The sequence below is a fragment of the Coffea arabica genome, chromosome 6c, assembly GCF_036785885.1.
Source record: "Coffea arabica cultivar ET-39 chromosome 6c, Coffea Arabica ET-39 HiFi, whole genome shotgun sequence".
In the NCBI taxonomy this organism is placed as follows: Eukaryota; Viridiplantae; Streptophyta; class Magnoliopsida; order Gentianales; family Rubiaceae; genus Coffea; species Coffea arabica.
This window is the reverse complement of record NC_092320.1, coordinates 2,168,157-2,185,320: the sequence shown is the minus strand read 5'-3', so window position 1 is coordinate 2,185,320 and position 17,164 is coordinate 2,168,157. Positions and strand designations below refer to the sequence as shown.

The window sequence follows — 17,164 nt, the reverse complement described above, 5'->3', positions numbered from 1 at the left end:
AACCAGAATGCGGTTTGTTCACCTGTTTTTACGGTTCTGGTTTAGTATCCTGCATTTTTTACCTAGTTGCACTGTGAACTGGACTGAGTGACCTTCTGCAACATTGTAGCCCTATTTGTTAGCTTCGAAATGGTGTATCTTGTACCTCCATCCGATAATCGTAGTGCCAATGGTGCCAAAACCGTAAAATTTTGTCAAAAACTGTTTTTTGGATTAGAGCTTAATTCCATTTCCGGATTTCCTTGGTTTACTCTAGTGCGTATACATTCTAGTGGAACCTTATTTTGGTGGTATGTGGATTTGGTTATGACTTGTAATTGAGTCTTATTATGCTTATTTGAATGTTTTAGGACGTGACGGTGGTCCAAGACGCTCATTGAGCGGAAGTTGATGAAATCTCATTTGCTTGCTTGGTGAGTGTACTACTCACTTGTTTGTTTACAATGTGGCTTTGCTATACTTGAACTTGATGCCTTGAGGGCCTATTTGCCATTGAAACTGATTAAAGTGAGGGTGTACTTGATCGCTCTCACCCTTTTTTGTACTATATACGACTGTTTACTGTTTCACTGTGGTATTTAAATGATACCTGATACACTAGATTTGGTGTCGTTTGAACGAGTATCCAACGGCCATTACTGTTATTACTGAGCTCAACCCCATTGGTAGTCAATTGAATCGAACCAGCGAGGGGTTGGTCGTGAAAGTTGACGAACCATGGGGACTGTTATATGGAATCTTGTAGTAGTGAGACTCTTGATTCCGGTATACTCGAATATTACCAAATTTATGCTGTTTGGAGTTCGGGCCCGGTAGGGGTATGTTGGGTGGAAGGAATGGAAGTAAAGTAGAGCCTACGGTTGGTTACTCTTAAACATTGATGGAGGGTCAATGAGATTCGATCAAGAATGCAAGCGATGAAAGGGCTCTTGAGAACCGCCGGTATCCTTTTATCAACTCTATTAATGTGTGCTCTTGGTTTATTTTTGATGATTTGAAATGAAAAGTTTTATGCTTATATGAACTTGGTTGCTTGAGTGATAGTATCTCACTGGGCATAAGCTCACTCTATTCCGTTTGTTTTCCTTACAGGAAATTGAATACTTTTGGAAAGGCGATGAATATGGATTGTCGAGTTGAGCTTATGTATATATATATTTTGAATAGCTCCTTTTGGGCAAAACCTTAAACTCATTTTGATTCAACTCATCGTTGAATTGTAATTTGCAATCGTATATGTATAAACTTGTGGGATAATTTGGTATGCCATTTTGGTATGTAAATGTTGAATTTCAAAATGTGTATGTTTGCGTGATGTATGGCCGGATTTTGACGTGGCCGGTACTATTCATGGCCAGCTCCAATTTTCATTTTTTTATTTTGTGATTGTGACTTGTTTAAGCGCGCTTGTATATTCCAGAACGTCTTAGATCGCGTTGAACTGTCTCGTAGTCCTGGCGAGAATTGGGCAGACAGTCTGCTAACCCCTTTGATTCGCTTTAGGGGAAAGTGAGGCTGTCACATAAAGAGCCAGTATTTTAAATAGGTAATGCGTATTTGCCTATAAACTATACTCCTTAGAATTTATTAATTGTTAATTGATTTGTAGTATTTTGTCATTCATTGGACATGTAATACAAAGAACAAATTTGGTAAAAACTTCTAATTTCACTCCCTAAAACAATATTTTAATAGTTTGGACTGAATTTGCAAAAGAGTAGTAACCTCAGGGGAGGTCAGTATAATTTTTCAAACCATAGGGGAGGTCAATGCAAATGTCAGAAACCTTAGGGGAGGTTTCTGCAATTATCCCAACTTTAAGGGCAAAATAAAAAAATCGCAAGGGAAAAAGTAAAAATGTTATATCGCATTTCTTTCTTCTTCGTTCTATCTTTTTAGCCAAGAATGTAACAGTAGCCATGACAGCCTAATATATGACACCTAATATATATATTACCATATGATCACGGTTAGACAGATAACTATAGGTATATATTAGCTACAGCGGCCAGCCTCAACCGTTCCCATCGTCCCCTGGCGCTCGATTACGGATATGGAGACTTAGAACTCGGGATGTGTTTATGTCAGAAGAATCTCAGCCGGCACTGGAGTTACCCCGTCCTCGTCATATCGCACAGGCGCTAATCTTCAACAGCACATAAAAAAGGAAACGACCATGCTATGATGAGACCACGCATTCCTATTGGTAACCCTTCAGTTCTCTATGGCTCAACTGCCCAAAAACCTCACTTCCAAACATCTCTTAAAGCTCCTCAAATCCGAAAAGAATCTCAACTCAGCGCTCTCTCTTTTCGACTCTGCTAGTCAACACCCGGGTTATACCCACACCGCCGTCGTCTTCCACCACATCCTTCGCCGCCTCTGCCTTTCCAACTCGAATGGGAAACTTCCGCCTCGCATTGGCGAAATCGTTGATATGATCCAAACCCAGAAATGCCAGTGCTCTGAGGACGTTGCATTGACCGTGATCAAAACGTATTCCAAGAACTTACTCGTCGACAAAGCAGTTGAAACTTTTCAAAACATGGTGGAAATCTTTGGGTGCGGACCCGGTATTAGGTCGTACAATACTCTGCTCAACGCTTTTGTGGTGTCAAATCAACTGAGCAAAGCGGAGTTGTTTTTTAGATCCTTTGAGACAATGGTGGTGGTGCCAAATTTAGAAACCTACAACATTTTGATCAAGCTTTCATGTAGGAGGAGGAAATTTGATAACGCTAAAGAGCTGCTGAATTGGTTGTGGGACAACGGTTTCAAGCCTGATGTGTATGGTTACGGGACATTGATTGATGGGCTTGCTAAAGTTGGGGATTTGCGCAGCGCCTTGAAACTGCTCGACGAAATGTCTGAGAGGGGTGTGATTCCGGACGTGACATGTTACAATATCCTAATTAATGGTTTTTTCAAGAAAGGGGATTTAGCGGGAGCTAATGAGACGTGGGAGAGGATGATAAGGGGATCAAGTGTCTATCCAAGTGTGATTAGCTATAATGTTATGATTAGTGGGTTGTGCAAATGCCGAAGGTTTACTGAGGCTCTGGAGTTGTGGAGCAGAATGAGGAAAAATGAGCGGAAAATGGATTTGTTTACATGTAGCTCGTTGATTCATGGGCTGTGTGAGTTAGGGAATATAGATGGGGCAGAGTCAGTTTTTGCAGAAATGATTGACACTAAGGTGTTTCCTGACGTTGTTGTTTATAATGCAATGCTTAATGGATATGGCCGGGCTGGGGATATTAGGAGGAGCTTTGAGTTGTGGGAGTTGATGGGAAGGGAGGGTTGTCGCAATATTGTTAGCTTCAACATTTTTATGAGAACTTTATTTGAGAATGGAAAGGTGGATGAAGCAAGTGCACTTTGGAAGCTCTTGGTGGAGACTGAACTATCTGCTGATTCTGCAACTTATGGAACTTTAGTTTATGGGTTTTGTCAGAATGGACTCCTTTTCAGGGCTTTGTTGGTCTTGGAAGAGGCAAAAGATAAAGGAAATGTTCTTGATGCTTTTGCATATTCAGCAATGATTTCTGGGTTATGCAGAGAAGGTACACTAGACAAAGCAGTTAGGGTGCTTGCTCAGATGATCAAATGCGGCTGTAAACCAAATTCCCAGTTGTGCAATGCACTTATTGATGGATTTGTCCAAGCTTCTAAGATCAAGGACGCTCTCAAGCTTTTACACAAAATGAACAGTATAAACTGTTCCCCAAATATTGTCACTTATAACACGATTATAGATGGACTGTGCAAAGGTGAAAGGTTTGCTGAAGCATATGAGCTTGTGAAGGAAATGCTGGAAAAAGGATGGAAGCCGGATATGATTACATATAGCTTGTTAATGAGAGGTCTTTGTCAAGGCTATAAGATTAACTTGGCCCTTAACTTGTGGAGCCAAGTTGTCAGCAAGGGTTTGACGCCAGATGTTACCATGCACAATATAATGATTCATGGCCTCTGTTTGGCTGGCAAAATTGACGTTGCTTTACATCTGTATCTCAACATGAGTCAGTTGAACTGTGTGCCAAACCTTGTTACTCATAATTCTCTAATGGAGGGCTTTTATAAAGCCAGGGACTGCAAAAATGCATTAGTCATCTGGGCTCGCATTTTGAGAGGTTGGCTTCAGCCAGACATCATTTCATATAATATCACCCTCAAAGGACTTTGTTCTTGCAATAGAATGTCGTATGCAATGTCATTCCTGAATGATGCTTTGAGTAAGAAAATTGTTCCTACCATAATCACTTGGAACATACTTGTCAGAGCAGTTCTTATTGAACGGGCTTCAACATAATCTTGGTTCTAGATCTTGAAAAGTTAGATTTCTAAATCTTACTAACTCTTATTGGCTTAGCCTCCTTGTTTTGCTTCTTTTATTGATTGATTAGATTTAATAGATCACCATTTCGATTGCAGCTTGAGTCTCATATGGTTAAACGTTGGTGTTCGAATTTATGCGAACTCCACTCAAGCAAGACAAGTTCCTGCTATCGGTATGCAATAGTTTGAAGTTCATATTGCAAGTCAACTCTATCAGGTTCTCAAGTTACCTCGTGGATGTGAAATGACAGATATTACAGACTATATGAGCATTACTTTCTTTCTTCAAAGAAGTGATATTTGAATAGTGTTTCCCAAGATTAAGGATCTACTGCTTTTCGTGTTCTGCATCCTAAGATTATTTTGGTCTTGCAGGTCAGTTGCAAAAAGCATTGGTCATGTCAACTGTGAAGGCACATTTGCGTTCGAAGTTCCTAGAATCTTGGTATCCAAGTCACCAAACCCTTATTCCTGTCATAAATGCATATAATTCTGGACTTCTTGTCCACGTGAAAGTTGCTTTGAGAGTTTGTAAGGCATAAGCCATTATATGGTAACTGTGGTGAATTTTTGGTTCAGGTACGGATGGATTGAATAGATGAATCATGTCTACTTATAGCATTGGGCTTAAGGTTTGAGTAGGTTGATAATTTTTCCTGGGAGTTTTGTTAGCAAACTGATTTGCACTTAATTTTGCAGCTTCTTTGCTGAACCACAGTTTAGCTGGCCTAAGTGATAGTAGTACATGCAGCAATTTTAAGTGATTTGTTACAGGTCTGGAAGCTTCAGCTTTTAGTCTTTTTCAATTCACATATGCTTCATGTGTCTTGGTTGTATTCTCATTGGTAAATTTCCATTGGAAAGCATCAAAAAAGAAGGGTTTGGTGGTCGTAGTGGGATCTCCAGAACCTAGCAATGATGCAAAACTAAATTTGCTTGATGTATTAGCCCCAAATGGTAAGACCTTATTTGGGGTTATAACTCATGCGACACTGAAATTGTTTTCTCTTAAACTGCTATAGTGAAATCAAATATCTCAGTGGTGTGGGGAGAAAAAAAATCAGTCTTTATCTACTTTGCTTTTTTTTTGTTCTGTTTTTTCTGTCTCTGACAACATCATTTGCTCGTAGAGGAGTTGAGAAAGCAAGCCCACCAAGATTGCTCCAAGAACTGCTACCTTACGCCAGTCAGATGATGAAGTGATCGACGCATCACAAATTCCAATAAGTACCAAGCCTATTAGTGCAAGGTAAATGTTCCTCCTAGTTTTAGATCCAGCATTTTCCTTGGCAAGCTCTCTAAGCTTCATTCTCTCCTCCTCAGCTCTCTCTTTTCCAGGGGGTGTTTTCTGGCGCAAGTTCTTGAAGAACAGACCTTCGTTTCTGTCCTCCTCAATTTGGCCTTCGAAGTCTGCCAACTTCCTGTCACCTGCTTCAATCTCCTGCTTATTCAATTCTGCCGATTCTTCAAAGGCTTGCATCTGGCTCTCTATGTTTTCCATAATCTGCTCAAGAAAATTAGTTGAAGTGGTTATAAGTTAATTTCCTAGCAGATATTATGTTCTTGATAAAGGAGAGATCAAACAGACCCTGGAGCCAGCTTCATCAAGTTCTTTGAGAGCATTTTCACCTATTTGATCAATTTCAGCATTGGCTTCTTCAGCAAACTGGGTCAGATATGCTGACCTTTCATCTAAGTAATCAGTAAGACGTAGTTTTTGGGCTTGCAACATTGCTATTCGGGCAAGCAATTCCTGCTTTCTTCTATCTCCTTCAGGTGGCGGGATTCCCGAATCTGATTCGTTTGCCTTGCATAGGAGGAGGTTGGTGTACTTCCTCTTGGAGTAATCTCTTCCCCGGAGTAAAGCGTGCTTGTTTGGAGTACAAGGGGATTGAAATGCTTTTAGGGACATCATATTTGCTGTCATCCAAGTAAGAGCAGCGGAAGAGAGAGAGAGAGAGGGAGAGGGCAATTGTGCAAGAGCTGCGGAGGCGTTTTGAACCTCTCATTAAGTTGCATTATCTCGTCGGCAAGACCTCTGTCTGACTTGTATGGATTTGTTTTTATTGGTTTAAAAAGCAAATTTGATGCTACTCCCTTTGAACAACGGCTCGTTTATTGGTCATCACAAAAGAATTTAGAGACTTTGTAGGACAACGGTTCAACTATTGTCTCTCAAGAGTTCGTTAAACTCCCAAGAAAAAGTACAGTATTGTGCTGACAAAATTACCGAAGTTTACTGCTGGTGATTGCTTAATTGAAGTTAATGGAGTTGTGTGGTGGGGCTCAGGTGTTGCAAATCTAAGCTGAGGCAGCAGTCAAGTCGTTTGGGAAACATGAAGATTACGTGGAATTTTCGAGTCATTTGAGAAAAGGAGCTTTTGAGTCGTCCAATTTGGAGATCCAAAGTTTTTTTTTTTTTTTTTAAAAGAAAAGAAAGAATTAGGCAGACAGCTTTTGAATGTATGTATGTTTTTGACAACATTGCTTTTAAATATATAACTGCAGTTAAATGGCGATGAAGCAATTGATAGACCGAGGAAATTGTGATAGAGAAAATACACACAGTACTATATATTATTTTTATTCAAAATCCCATTAGGAAAAGGTGAACCAGTCATAAAGCAGCGATAAACTTGAGTTGAGTGTACGCGCATGCATGGCAGGGCAGGTAGCCCACACTGTTCAATTCAGACCTCCGTTTTGAAATTCGGACCATGACTCGGACAAGTTCAGTGGATTAGGGAGCAGTGGGCTGAGGTCGGATCGGTATAAGAACCGATGACGTAAATCATGATATCTTAAATAAATAAATATATTAATTTTATTTAAGTAAATAACATTAAAAACTGACTATAAGTGTGGTGAAAATCCTTGCCCATCAAGTTCATAAAAAAAAAAAAAAATAACTTAATTGTAAACTCAACAAATGATAAATAACATCAACTAGTTAATAAGACTTTCAAATAAAACACAAAAATCAAAATTTTAAATTTATTGGTTAATGTTCTTAAGATTCAAATGCATATTGTCAAGAGAATGAACAAATTGAGGCTCATTTTTTAAAATATAAAGTCAAATTTGCACATAGAAGTTTGAGAGTGTATTCACGATTATTTAAAACATCAAGGGATTAAAATCAAATATTTAACAAGTTGAAAAGCACCTTTTTTGAATGTTGCAAATGAAAATCAAGAAATTTCACAGGAACTTGTATAGTTATCCAAAATGTTCGAGGAGAAAAATAAAATACTGAAAACCTTAGGGGGTCTAACTCTAATTCATTCTCTTATGGCCTTTATTTCTCAGCCGTTGGACTCTGTTTCATCAGTTTCATCTTCCAATTTCAACTTCGTCTTTTCCTCCGTTTCTTTTTGTGTCAAATTTTTCTTCCTATCTAGTTCCGTGGTTGACTTTCTCGTCTTTATCTAATCAAACAAATTTGAACTGCAATGTTCTTGTTCTTTTACTTTCCCTTCTATCTCTCTGTTCTTTTTATTTTCTGCTTTCTCCTTTTGATTTGGGTATAGGTTTTTAGATCTGTTTCTTCTTTTCCTTAGTTTTCTTTAAGGAGTGTGAATGGAGCAACTTCTCCATTGCAGATTCGTTCCTGCTATTGATTCATTTGAAGATTTCGGGAGCGACAGGCTGAATTTTTTATTTTTTTGCCTAGAAAAAATTTAGAAACTTAGGAAAATAGAACCGGGCTTTGTGGCAGATTTGGTTTTCCAGTTTAACCCAATGTTTTAAAAACCGGACCGTTAATTGAACCGGTGAAGTAAAAGGGTCGAGATTCAACCGGTCGGACCGGTTCAACCTTGGTTCAATGAATTTTTAAAAAAAATTATTTATATAAATATATATATGCACAAAATAAGACATGTAATGGACTAATTTAATACTTTACATGATAAAAAATTTACTATTTTTGAATAACTTGGATTTTTAAAAATAAATTATTTATTTTTGAATTATAAGTTTAAACAAATAAATTTCATCTCAATTTCAATTATATCTACCAAAAAATCTTAAATCCAACCCAAAAATATCACAATATTTTGAAATTATACAAAATTCACGTCTATGAGAATTTAGACATTGTGAATTTAAATTTTAATTTGCGTTTTGGGATTTAGAGATTGCAATTTAAAAAAGAAAGTTTGGAGTTCGAAAGAAGTCAAAAGAATCGAAAATAGAAATGCAAACTTGATAAGAAATAAAAAATGAGATAAAAGTAAGTGATTGTGGCATTAAATAATTTTGGTTTAAAAAATAATTCTTTTTTAACTTTTTTAATTTAATAGACAAAAATAAAATTAAAAGATGTAAGAAAACATCAATAAATTAAAAATAAAGATGTTTGATTAAAAAGGGAGTGACAAAAGAAAAGAGGATAGAAAAAGAGAGAGAGTTGAAAATTAAAAAGAAAGAACCATGAGATGATGAGATTTTATAAGAAAAATAGAAATAAGAAATATGAGTGTTTGTTTTATATAAATAAGTTATAAAAAAATTAATAAGATGTGATAGTGCAACGGTTGCTATATTGGTCTTCTATTACGAAGGTCATGAGTTTGAATCTTGAAAGTTACATTTTGCAAAATGTAAAAAAAAAAAAAAAAAAAAAAACTCGAAAACCGGAAAAATCGGTTCAATTCTGTTTCGACGGTTTTCACGGTTCGACCGATTTTTGACTAGTTTTCTAGCATGGTCAACCCTAACAGAGAACTGGACCGATGCAATGACTAGTTCATTGTTCAACTGGTCGAACCGGCCGATCCGGTCTGATTTTCAAAACATTGGTTTAACCTCGGTTCTTGACCGATTTTGACCAGATCTCTGCCACCCGATTTTTTATATTTACTCGGATCGAATACTCATCTAGGGCCTGTTTGGAAGGTCAAGTTTTTGACAAGTTTGTATGCTACTAGTTTTTTAACAACTTTTGCTACAGGACCCCAAAAAACTTCTCAAAATTTTTTTATTCACACACTTCAAAATACCCAAAACACACAAAAAAAAATCCATTCCCTTTTTTTCTTCTTCCTTCCCCCATCCCAACCGACCACCACCTCTGCCGCCGTTTCCTTTTTTTTTTTTGCCTTTTTCTCTCTCCCCGCCATCTTCCCCTGCCATCCTCTCATTTTACCCAGTTTGTATGACCCTTTTTTTAAAAAAAAAAAATTCCTTTCCCCCACTCCTCCCCCATCACCCTGCCCCTTCCCCTCGGGCCGATCTGGTAGTGAGGCTAGATCGTACCGGGGAGGGGGATTTCACACAAGATTCTAGCTTTCCGGTTCCATTGCCACGGATCGGAGACTGATTCAGTAGCGGTGCAGTTAATTCATCTGCGCCATCTCCATGTTGCATCGGAGACGCCGCTGAGTCTTCGCCACCGCGCATCGCTACATGACAAGACGGAGATGATGCAGCAACCGAGTCGGCTGCGCCGCGCAAGGGAGAGTCAAGCGACTGCCTCTGCGGTGGAGAATCATGACTGAAAGGCGGCGATCGGTGAGGCGAGCCGGAGGCAGATAGCCTGGCGCCGGAAGATGAAGCCTAGCGAGGACGTTGGTGATTGCCTTTCCATTTCAGGTGCGACAATGAGAAATTGTGAAGCGGCTGAGATTTCACCGGCATTGTCGACGCCATTGATCGAAACGGTAAATCTCCAGCAGGCGAGAGAGTAGGAGGAGGGGCTGGTGGTGGTGTCGTAGGTGGAGCAGGTGGAGGCGTGGGATGAGGGGCTGGAGGAGGCCTTGGCGGAGGTGCTGGAGATGGGGCCAGTGGCGGAGTAGGGGGTGGAGCAGGCGGAAGTGCTGGAGGTGCTGGAGGTAACGGGGAAGGGGGAGGGGGAAGGAAGAAGAGGAAGAGAGGAAAGAAAAGAAAAAAGCAAGAAAGAAAAAGAAAAAGAAAGAGAAAGAGAAAAGAAAAGGAAAAAAAAGTTTTTCCCCTACAAAAAAGTTTTTCACCTTATAAAAACTTCTAAAAAATTTTTTTAAAAACTTTTACAGTGCACTACAGTAAAATTTTAGACAAACTCCTAAAAAACTCGATTCCAAACAGACCCCTAGTTCTTGATTTAGCCGATCGGTCTGCTCTGAGCTTTAAAACACTGTTTAATACCATCATTGACGGCTCACTCAATGTCTATTTCTATTTTTTTTTTTTTTTACAAGAGATTGGGTTAGGTCAGCATGATTGATTGAGGAGGGGCGTTTCCATCTCCCTCTTGAGGTGCCATGAACACGGCTATTTTATCAAACTGGTCTTTAGCCACAATCACGTCCAAGGCAATGGAGATCAAATACGTACTCACATTCATATTTTATGCAGAAAACAGGGAAAAGAAAAGAAAAAAAGAAAAAAAGAAAAAGAAGAGAGAGTACGGACCGTGTTTTGTAGCTTTGGTAAAATTCACCAATAAATTACCTTCTTCCACTTCAAGATGGTTTGTAACGTTTTCTGGTATTTAATTTGTTCTGTAGTTGTAGCCATTTTTTTTTTCGAGAATAGGCATTTAACAGGGAAAAAACTAAACTACACTCAGGACACACCAAAGAGAGTCTCACTCAATCTAGGGGGGAACCCATAGAACTTCACCATCATCAAGCCTTGTGCAATAATGAAATCCAAAATAGGACTCGGATGAAAGTTTATGTCATTCTTTCCGTGAGTAGTTAAGGCTCAAAATTCAAATTATTGGGTCATCTCAGCGAGATTTTTAGAGTTTTCATCGCTATAAAATTCAGGAAAAGATATGAGAAGGGATAGAAGGGCTAAAAAAAAGAAAACAATTCAAGATGGGGATGAAAAGGGATAGGAGGGTTGAAAAAAAAAAAAAGAAACAACCAAAAACGAGTAATTTCAATGGGGGTGGGAAGGGATAAAAGAAAGAAACAACTCAAAATCAAGTAATAATTTCGAAGTGAGAAACAAAAAACCAAGCATTTTTAGCATTTTACTGGTTTATCCGACGTCCCCTTGATTAGGTTCGTGGCTTTGTTCGGCACATCTCCGCAATAAGAGAGAGTCAATCTGCCACCTTAATTAAACTGTGGAAACTAAAACATGGTAATGATGGCATCACCACTAAGAAGGGACGATAAAGTCCGCCACCAGCTCATGCCAAAACAGTAAGAATCAGTTTCAAACGCTAAAACTCAACCACAAATAAATATTTTAGGATTTAGTACAAGTACCAATCATCATTGTGTTCAAGGATCCATCAATCAACTGGGAAGGAGGTAGATAAAATGGGCTGATGAGACAATGAGTGAGTGAGTTAACCAAGTAATCTGATGCTAGTTGGCTTAGCCTTAGCGTTCAAACTATGTACATATGATGTCCTCATGGCGGTGGGAGCTACAAGAAACTGACTGATGTATACCTGAAAGGAATTTGACAACCATGTAGCAACTAAATCTAGGTGTTGCTTAGGAAGGGTATGCTACCATTCCCCCTTTTTGCTTTCATCTCCCAAGCTGTCAATAATCGTATCATACGTACTTGGAATTCCCAAATAAAAATTACTAGCACGTTATTAACAAGTTTAGTTTTTAATATTGATTTTTCCCCCCTCAAAGCATAGGATGCCAAATTTAATCATTAAGCATTATTGCTGGTTTCATCCGTCGAGGATGGGGATATTTAAAGCCGATCAAGATATATAGAAGCATTAACGAATTCTCACCTGATGATTTCAACTAGGGTTATCTGCAACATAATGTATGGTATCAACATAATTTCACAACAGAGCATCTGCAGGATTTGTATCTCGTTTAAATGAAGGTGTTAAATTTCCATCATCTTGAGTTCACCCTTCCACATCTGTCTTTCTCATTTCCTTCTTAAACTATAAATAAATAAATAGTTCATATAGACAATCACGCATTAACAAGCTGGCAAGCACAATCTTTCTAAAAGTTCGAGGGAAAAATTAAGATAAAAGAGAAATGGTGCAGGGATTCTGGTTTTGTGAAGGGGACGGACTGGCAATTTATATATTTTCCGGACTTCTGGAAGAGACATTCTGTAGTTCAATTTAATCGTCCCCATTTTTCTTTTTTACTATTTTTATTATAGGGTTGTCTCGGGGTGTTGGGTGTCGAAACCGTTTTGAAAAAGGGCCGAAGTAGGAGCACTTTTGAAAATGTAATTGCGAAGTCATGCAAAAAAAACAGGGGACTAAAACCAACCTGAATGAAGTGACGAATTGGATTCTAGAAATGAAAGGGGACTATTTGCGGACTAACATTTGAATCTCTATTACCATGAATGCGTAAGCAAGCACTTTTAGACTTTGGCAATGTTTCACCAACCAATTGAGATGGTCCCTCGGACCAGATCACCAGCTGATTTCTGGATTGTTTTGCTGGTCACCCTAGCTTAATGCAATTTGAAGAAACATATTAAACTAGTCAAAAATCAAAATTAGTGACTGGTTTACTAGGGACGTTTTAGCTCCCCCAACCCCCCCCCCCCCAAAAAAAAAAAACAAAACCAGAGCCCAAAAGAAAAATAGAAATCTTTTGAAAAGTGAATTTCAGGATGCTTCGTCAAAGTAGAACTAATCGTAGGGTAGAAGAGTTTATATGTTAAAAAAAGAAAAGAAAAGAATGGTGTGTGTTTAATTTGTGATTTGCATGAAATAACAACCACGAAAAGCAAAAAAAATAAAATAAAAAGAGAGGGGAACAAATATATCCACAAGATTTAGAGCAAGCTAAAGCAATTGAGTTGAATGGTTCATATGTCCAAGTCATTAGATGAATAAGGGTGGGTGAAAGGATGGCAGTACGATTAATTTATGAAATGGAATTGGTGCAGTAGATAAAAATACTTTATGTAATATGCAAGAAACGATAGGCAAACGTTAGTTTTCTGAAGAAAAGCTTGTATTTCAAGGATCCACGAATGATCCATCCATTCACCTACTGAAGATAGAGGACTGGGCAGCAGGCAATGAGGCAATGCCCTTAATCACCTATATAAGGTTGGTTAGCCAGTCATGGCTGACAGCCCGAGCGCAACCGCAACGACGCTAAAAACCACTGAAGTTACACAGAGACAAGACAGCAAAGAAGACGTAGATGGGTGGCTACTCCTCCTCCTGGGTTCAAATTTTGATCCTGGCACTTTTCTTATTTCCTGCACTTGTCCACTGCAGAGTTCGCCACTACAAATTCGATGTAAGACAACATTTTTCTTTTAAAATGCCCACACACACACACACACTAAACCAGTACTTCAATTTGATGTAGATCATACTTATTGCTGCATGCCCATGCAAAAATGTAGTTTTTTTTTTCTTTAAATGCATATTATAGACATGAATTTTAGACTGAAGAAATCAAATTGGGAAATGTACTTCAGCATTAGTTATCGAACTTGTATTTGAATTTTTGAAATAAATCCCGCCGGGGTGGAGGGAATGATGACCCTTTTTTTTCCCCCTTCTGGTAACGAATTTTCAGAAAAACGATAGTATTTGGTAGTGAGAGCGTACGGTGGTGAAAATTGGGTATTTAGTAGTCTCTCCAGCGTAGGCCTTTGCTGTAATTTGGTTGGGATTACTTCTGTGAGCAGGTGGTGCTGAAGAACTTCACCCGCTTGTGTTCAAGTAAGCCCATTGTCACCGTGAATGGAAAGTTCCCAGGACCAACTTTATATGCCCGGGAAGATGACACTGTTCTCGTCAGGGTCGTCAACCATGTCAAGTATAACGTATCAATCCACTGGTAATTAAATCAAGAATCTTGTTTTAGTTGGATCAGTAATGTATATATTATAGTGGTAAATGTTTTGGGATGTCGTATATTTGTTGGAAAAACATGGCAGGCACGGTGTCAGGCAGCTTCGGACAGGATGGGCAGATGGACCTGCATACATTACACAATGCCCAATCCAGCCAGGGCAAAGCTACGTATACAACTTCACAATCACAGGCCAAAGGGGTACCCTACTTTGGCACGCTCATATCTTATGGCTGAGGGCCACCGTACACGGTGCTGTGGTCATTTTGCCTAAGCGTGGTGTGTTGTATCCATTTCCCAAGCCCCATCACGAAAACGTTGTCGTATTAGGTGAGAGAGCTATGTCAGTTATCACCATTTTTTTTCTTTTCGTTTTTTCGTTTTTCGTTTTTTTGTTTTTACTTCACCCCTGACTATCCTCAGTCTGAGGAGAAGAACTCTAAAAACCCTCCTCTAATACGGTACCCTACGTTATATTCAGTATATGTAATGCACACTGAATTCTAAGCATGCAGTCCGGTTGCACTAAAATCAGGGATGGTGGAACTCACCAGTTAAACTTCGAAACTACTGCAGGTGAATGGTGGAAATCAGACACCGAAGCAGTGATCAACGAGGCACTAAAATCAGGGATGGCTCCCAATGTCTCTGACGCTCATACCATCAACGGTCATCCTGGAGCTGTCGCAAACTGTTCATCAGACCAAGGTGGGTTCACGTTGAGCGTGGAACCAGGGAAGAGCTACTTGCTCCGAGTTATCAATGCTGCACTCAATGAGGAACTCTTCTTCAAGATCGCAGGACACACATTGACAGTGGTAGAAGTCGATGCCACCTACGTAAAACCCTTCAAAACCGACACCATCCTAGTCGCCCCTGGCCAAACTACCAACGTCATCGTAACAGCTGACCAGTCCGCCGGCAAATACATGGTTTCTGCCTCTACCTTCATGGACTCTACCATCGCCGTCGACAACACCTCAGCCACAGCCACCTTACATTATTCAGGAACACTTTCCAGTTCCCCTACCACCTTTACCACCGCACCAGCACTGAATGCTACCCCGGTCGCTAACAAATTCACTAATTCCCTCCGAAGCCTTAATTCCGAAAAATACCCTGCCCAGGTTCCGCAGACCGTGGATCACTCCCTTTTCTTCGTGGTGAGTTTGGGGATTAACCCGTGTCCTACTTGCAAAGCCGCCAACGGTAGCCGGGTGGTGGCCAGCGTAAACAACGTCACCTTCGTGATGCCAACCGTAGCGCTCCTCCAGGCGCATTTTTTCAATATAAATGGAGTCTTTACCACCGACTTTCCAGGGAATCCGCCCAGTCCCTTCAATTATACGGGAACGCCTCCAGCAAACCTACAGACTAAGAATGGAACAAAGGTTTACAGACTGCCTTACAATGCCACGGTCCAGGTGGTTTTGCAGGACACTGGAATCGTTGCCCCTGAGAACCATCCAATCCATCTCCACGGCTTCAACTTTTTTGCTGTTGGCAGGGGTCTAGGGAATTTCGATCCCAAGACAGATCCCAAGAAATTTAATCTCGTTGACCCCGTCGAGAGGAACACCATCGGAGTACCAACTGGTGGATGGGTGGCTATTCGATTCCGAGCAGACAATCCAGGTAATGTTGAACCACCATCTATGTATTTATTTATTAGTCTTCTAGATATATATATATATTTTTTTTTAATTTACATCATCGTTTTATTTTGTATTGAAATATTGGTTTAATTGTGTTGTATTCTCAGGCGTCTGGTTTATGCATTGCCACCTAGAGGTGCACACGACATGGGGGCTGAAAATGGCATTCCTGGTTGACAATGGCAAGGGAACTAACGAGTCTCTTCTACCACCTCCCAGTGATCTTCCTAAATGCTGAGATATCAGTACATCGCGAAGACCAAGTCAGAACATGAATAAGAAGAACACAAGAGGCGGCGCAAGATGAGTTAATTAATTCCAGATTTTCTTTCGAGATCCCCTGGGTGTACATGTCTTTTGAGTAGAGGAATTTTTTGCTCAAGAGATTTTGGTAATTATGCTAAAGGGATTGTATCCAAGTGCTTTTTAAATTTAATCCATACAAATCATAGCAATGATTTTATTTTATTTTTCACAGCAATGATTATTCCCACGGTGCATTAACTATTCTTTAACCGGAAATACTACTAATAATAATAATAAAAAAAAAAAAAGAAGAAGCCAATCAACAACCAATTTATTATTGTCTTGATTCATATTAATGATTGAAAGGGGCAAAATATATTCGTGTCTTGATTCATAACATTGATTGAATGGGGTTATATCTCTCTCCCTTCTCTAATGGGAACTGCCGACCATATAAAGGAAAGGAGAAATGAGAGGGATTGAGAATCAAACTAGAGACGCAAGTCTTTTAAGGTTTTTTCTTTTGTTTGTTTTGTTGGATTAATTTGGCTTCGTATCCCTCAAATATATTGGGATTTCTACTCTAATCTCTAAATTTTGATATACAGCGCTCTAGTTCTTAAAATATAAACTTTATTTCACTAAAGTAAAATTATTGATGAAAGACAATTTTATACCTAAGTAAGATAAGTTTTATACGTACTTGAAGAACTAGAGTGAAATAAATATTATACATTAGGAATCAAAGTGGAATAGATTTTATATTTTAAGAAATAAAGTATGAGAAATCGCATACTTTAAGAACTAAATCGTCATGTTTTAAAAAAGTTTGAAAACTAAACTAAAATTCGAGTGTAGTTAAAGCATGCAAAGTAAAATTAACCCTCGCTTGTTTGTTGGAAGGGTATATATACTATTTATTTCAGTCACGCTTTCACTTGAAAACCCACGGTTTTTCGCTTTCTGCCAACAAAAAAAAAAAAAAAAAAAAAACGCTCTTCTTTTTCTGTGTGACTTGAGATGGAGTTCTGGGTCCAGGGCCTCCAGGCCTTGGCCCAGGGTGGTTTGATGTATGGGGTCCGGAGTCCAAAACACTTGTCTGGGTTTAGGTGTGGTTTAATTCAGTGTATCATAAGAGCCCAAGCAGATTTCCGGCACAAATTGCGTCTA

At 39.1% G+C, this 17,164-nt stretch overlaps 3 protein-coding genes across 29 annotated transcripts; 2 read left to right on the top strand and 1 right to left on the bottom strand.

Annotated features, from left to right (window-relative positions):
• Window positions 1-1,912: 1,912 nt before the first annotated feature.
• On the top strand, window positions 1,913-6,857 carry LOC113693525 (uncharacterized). Of its 27 annotated transcripts, none has more exons than XM_072051896.1 (6): window positions 1,913-4,334; window positions 4,435-4,511; window positions 4,714-4,783; window positions 5,038-5,112; window positions 5,203-5,587; window positions 5,662-6,857. In XM_072051896.1, exon 1 carries the CDS (start codon window positions 2,225-2,227, stop codon window positions 4,310-4,312), a length of 2,088 nt encoding a protein of 695 aa, XP_071907997.1. In that variant the 5' UTR covers window positions 1,913-2,224; the 3' UTR covers window positions 4,313-4,334; window positions 4,435-4,511; window positions 4,714-4,783; window positions 5,038-5,112; window positions 5,203-5,587; window positions 5,662-6,857. The 27 variants fall into 27 exon arrangements, with proteins under 27 accessions (XP_071907997.1, XP_071907996.1, XP_071907995.1 ...); XM_072051895.1 differs by having other exon boundaries at window positions 4,918-5,112; XM_072051894.1 differs by having other exon boundaries at window positions 4,435-4,555.
• On the bottom strand, window positions 5,255-6,265 carry LOC113693527 (uncharacterized). Its single transcript, XM_027212066.2, has 2 exons — window positions 5,927-6,265; window positions 5,255-5,842 (listed from the first exon to the last, which is right to left on the bottom strand). The coding sequence occupies exons 1-2, from the start codon at window positions 6,263-6,265 to the stop codon at window positions 5,399-5,401; spliced, it is 783 nt and encodes a 260-aa protein (XP_027067867.1). The 3' UTR covers window positions 5,255-5,398.
• A 6,497-nt stretch (window positions 6,858-13,354) lies between the features above and the next one.
• LOC113694231 (laccase-4-like) lies at window positions 13,355-16,216 on the top strand. Its single transcript, XM_027213116.2, has 5 exons — window positions 13,355-13,529; window positions 13,927-14,078; window positions 14,179-14,423; window positions 14,670-15,728; window positions 15,856-16,216. The coding sequence occupies exons 1-5, from the start codon at window positions 13,431-13,433 to the stop codon at window positions 15,984-15,986; spliced, it is 1,686 nt and encodes a 561-aa protein (XP_027068917.2). The 5' UTR covers window positions 13,355-13,430; the 3' UTR covers window positions 15,987-16,216.
• Window positions 16,217-17,164: the final 948 nt, after the last annotated feature.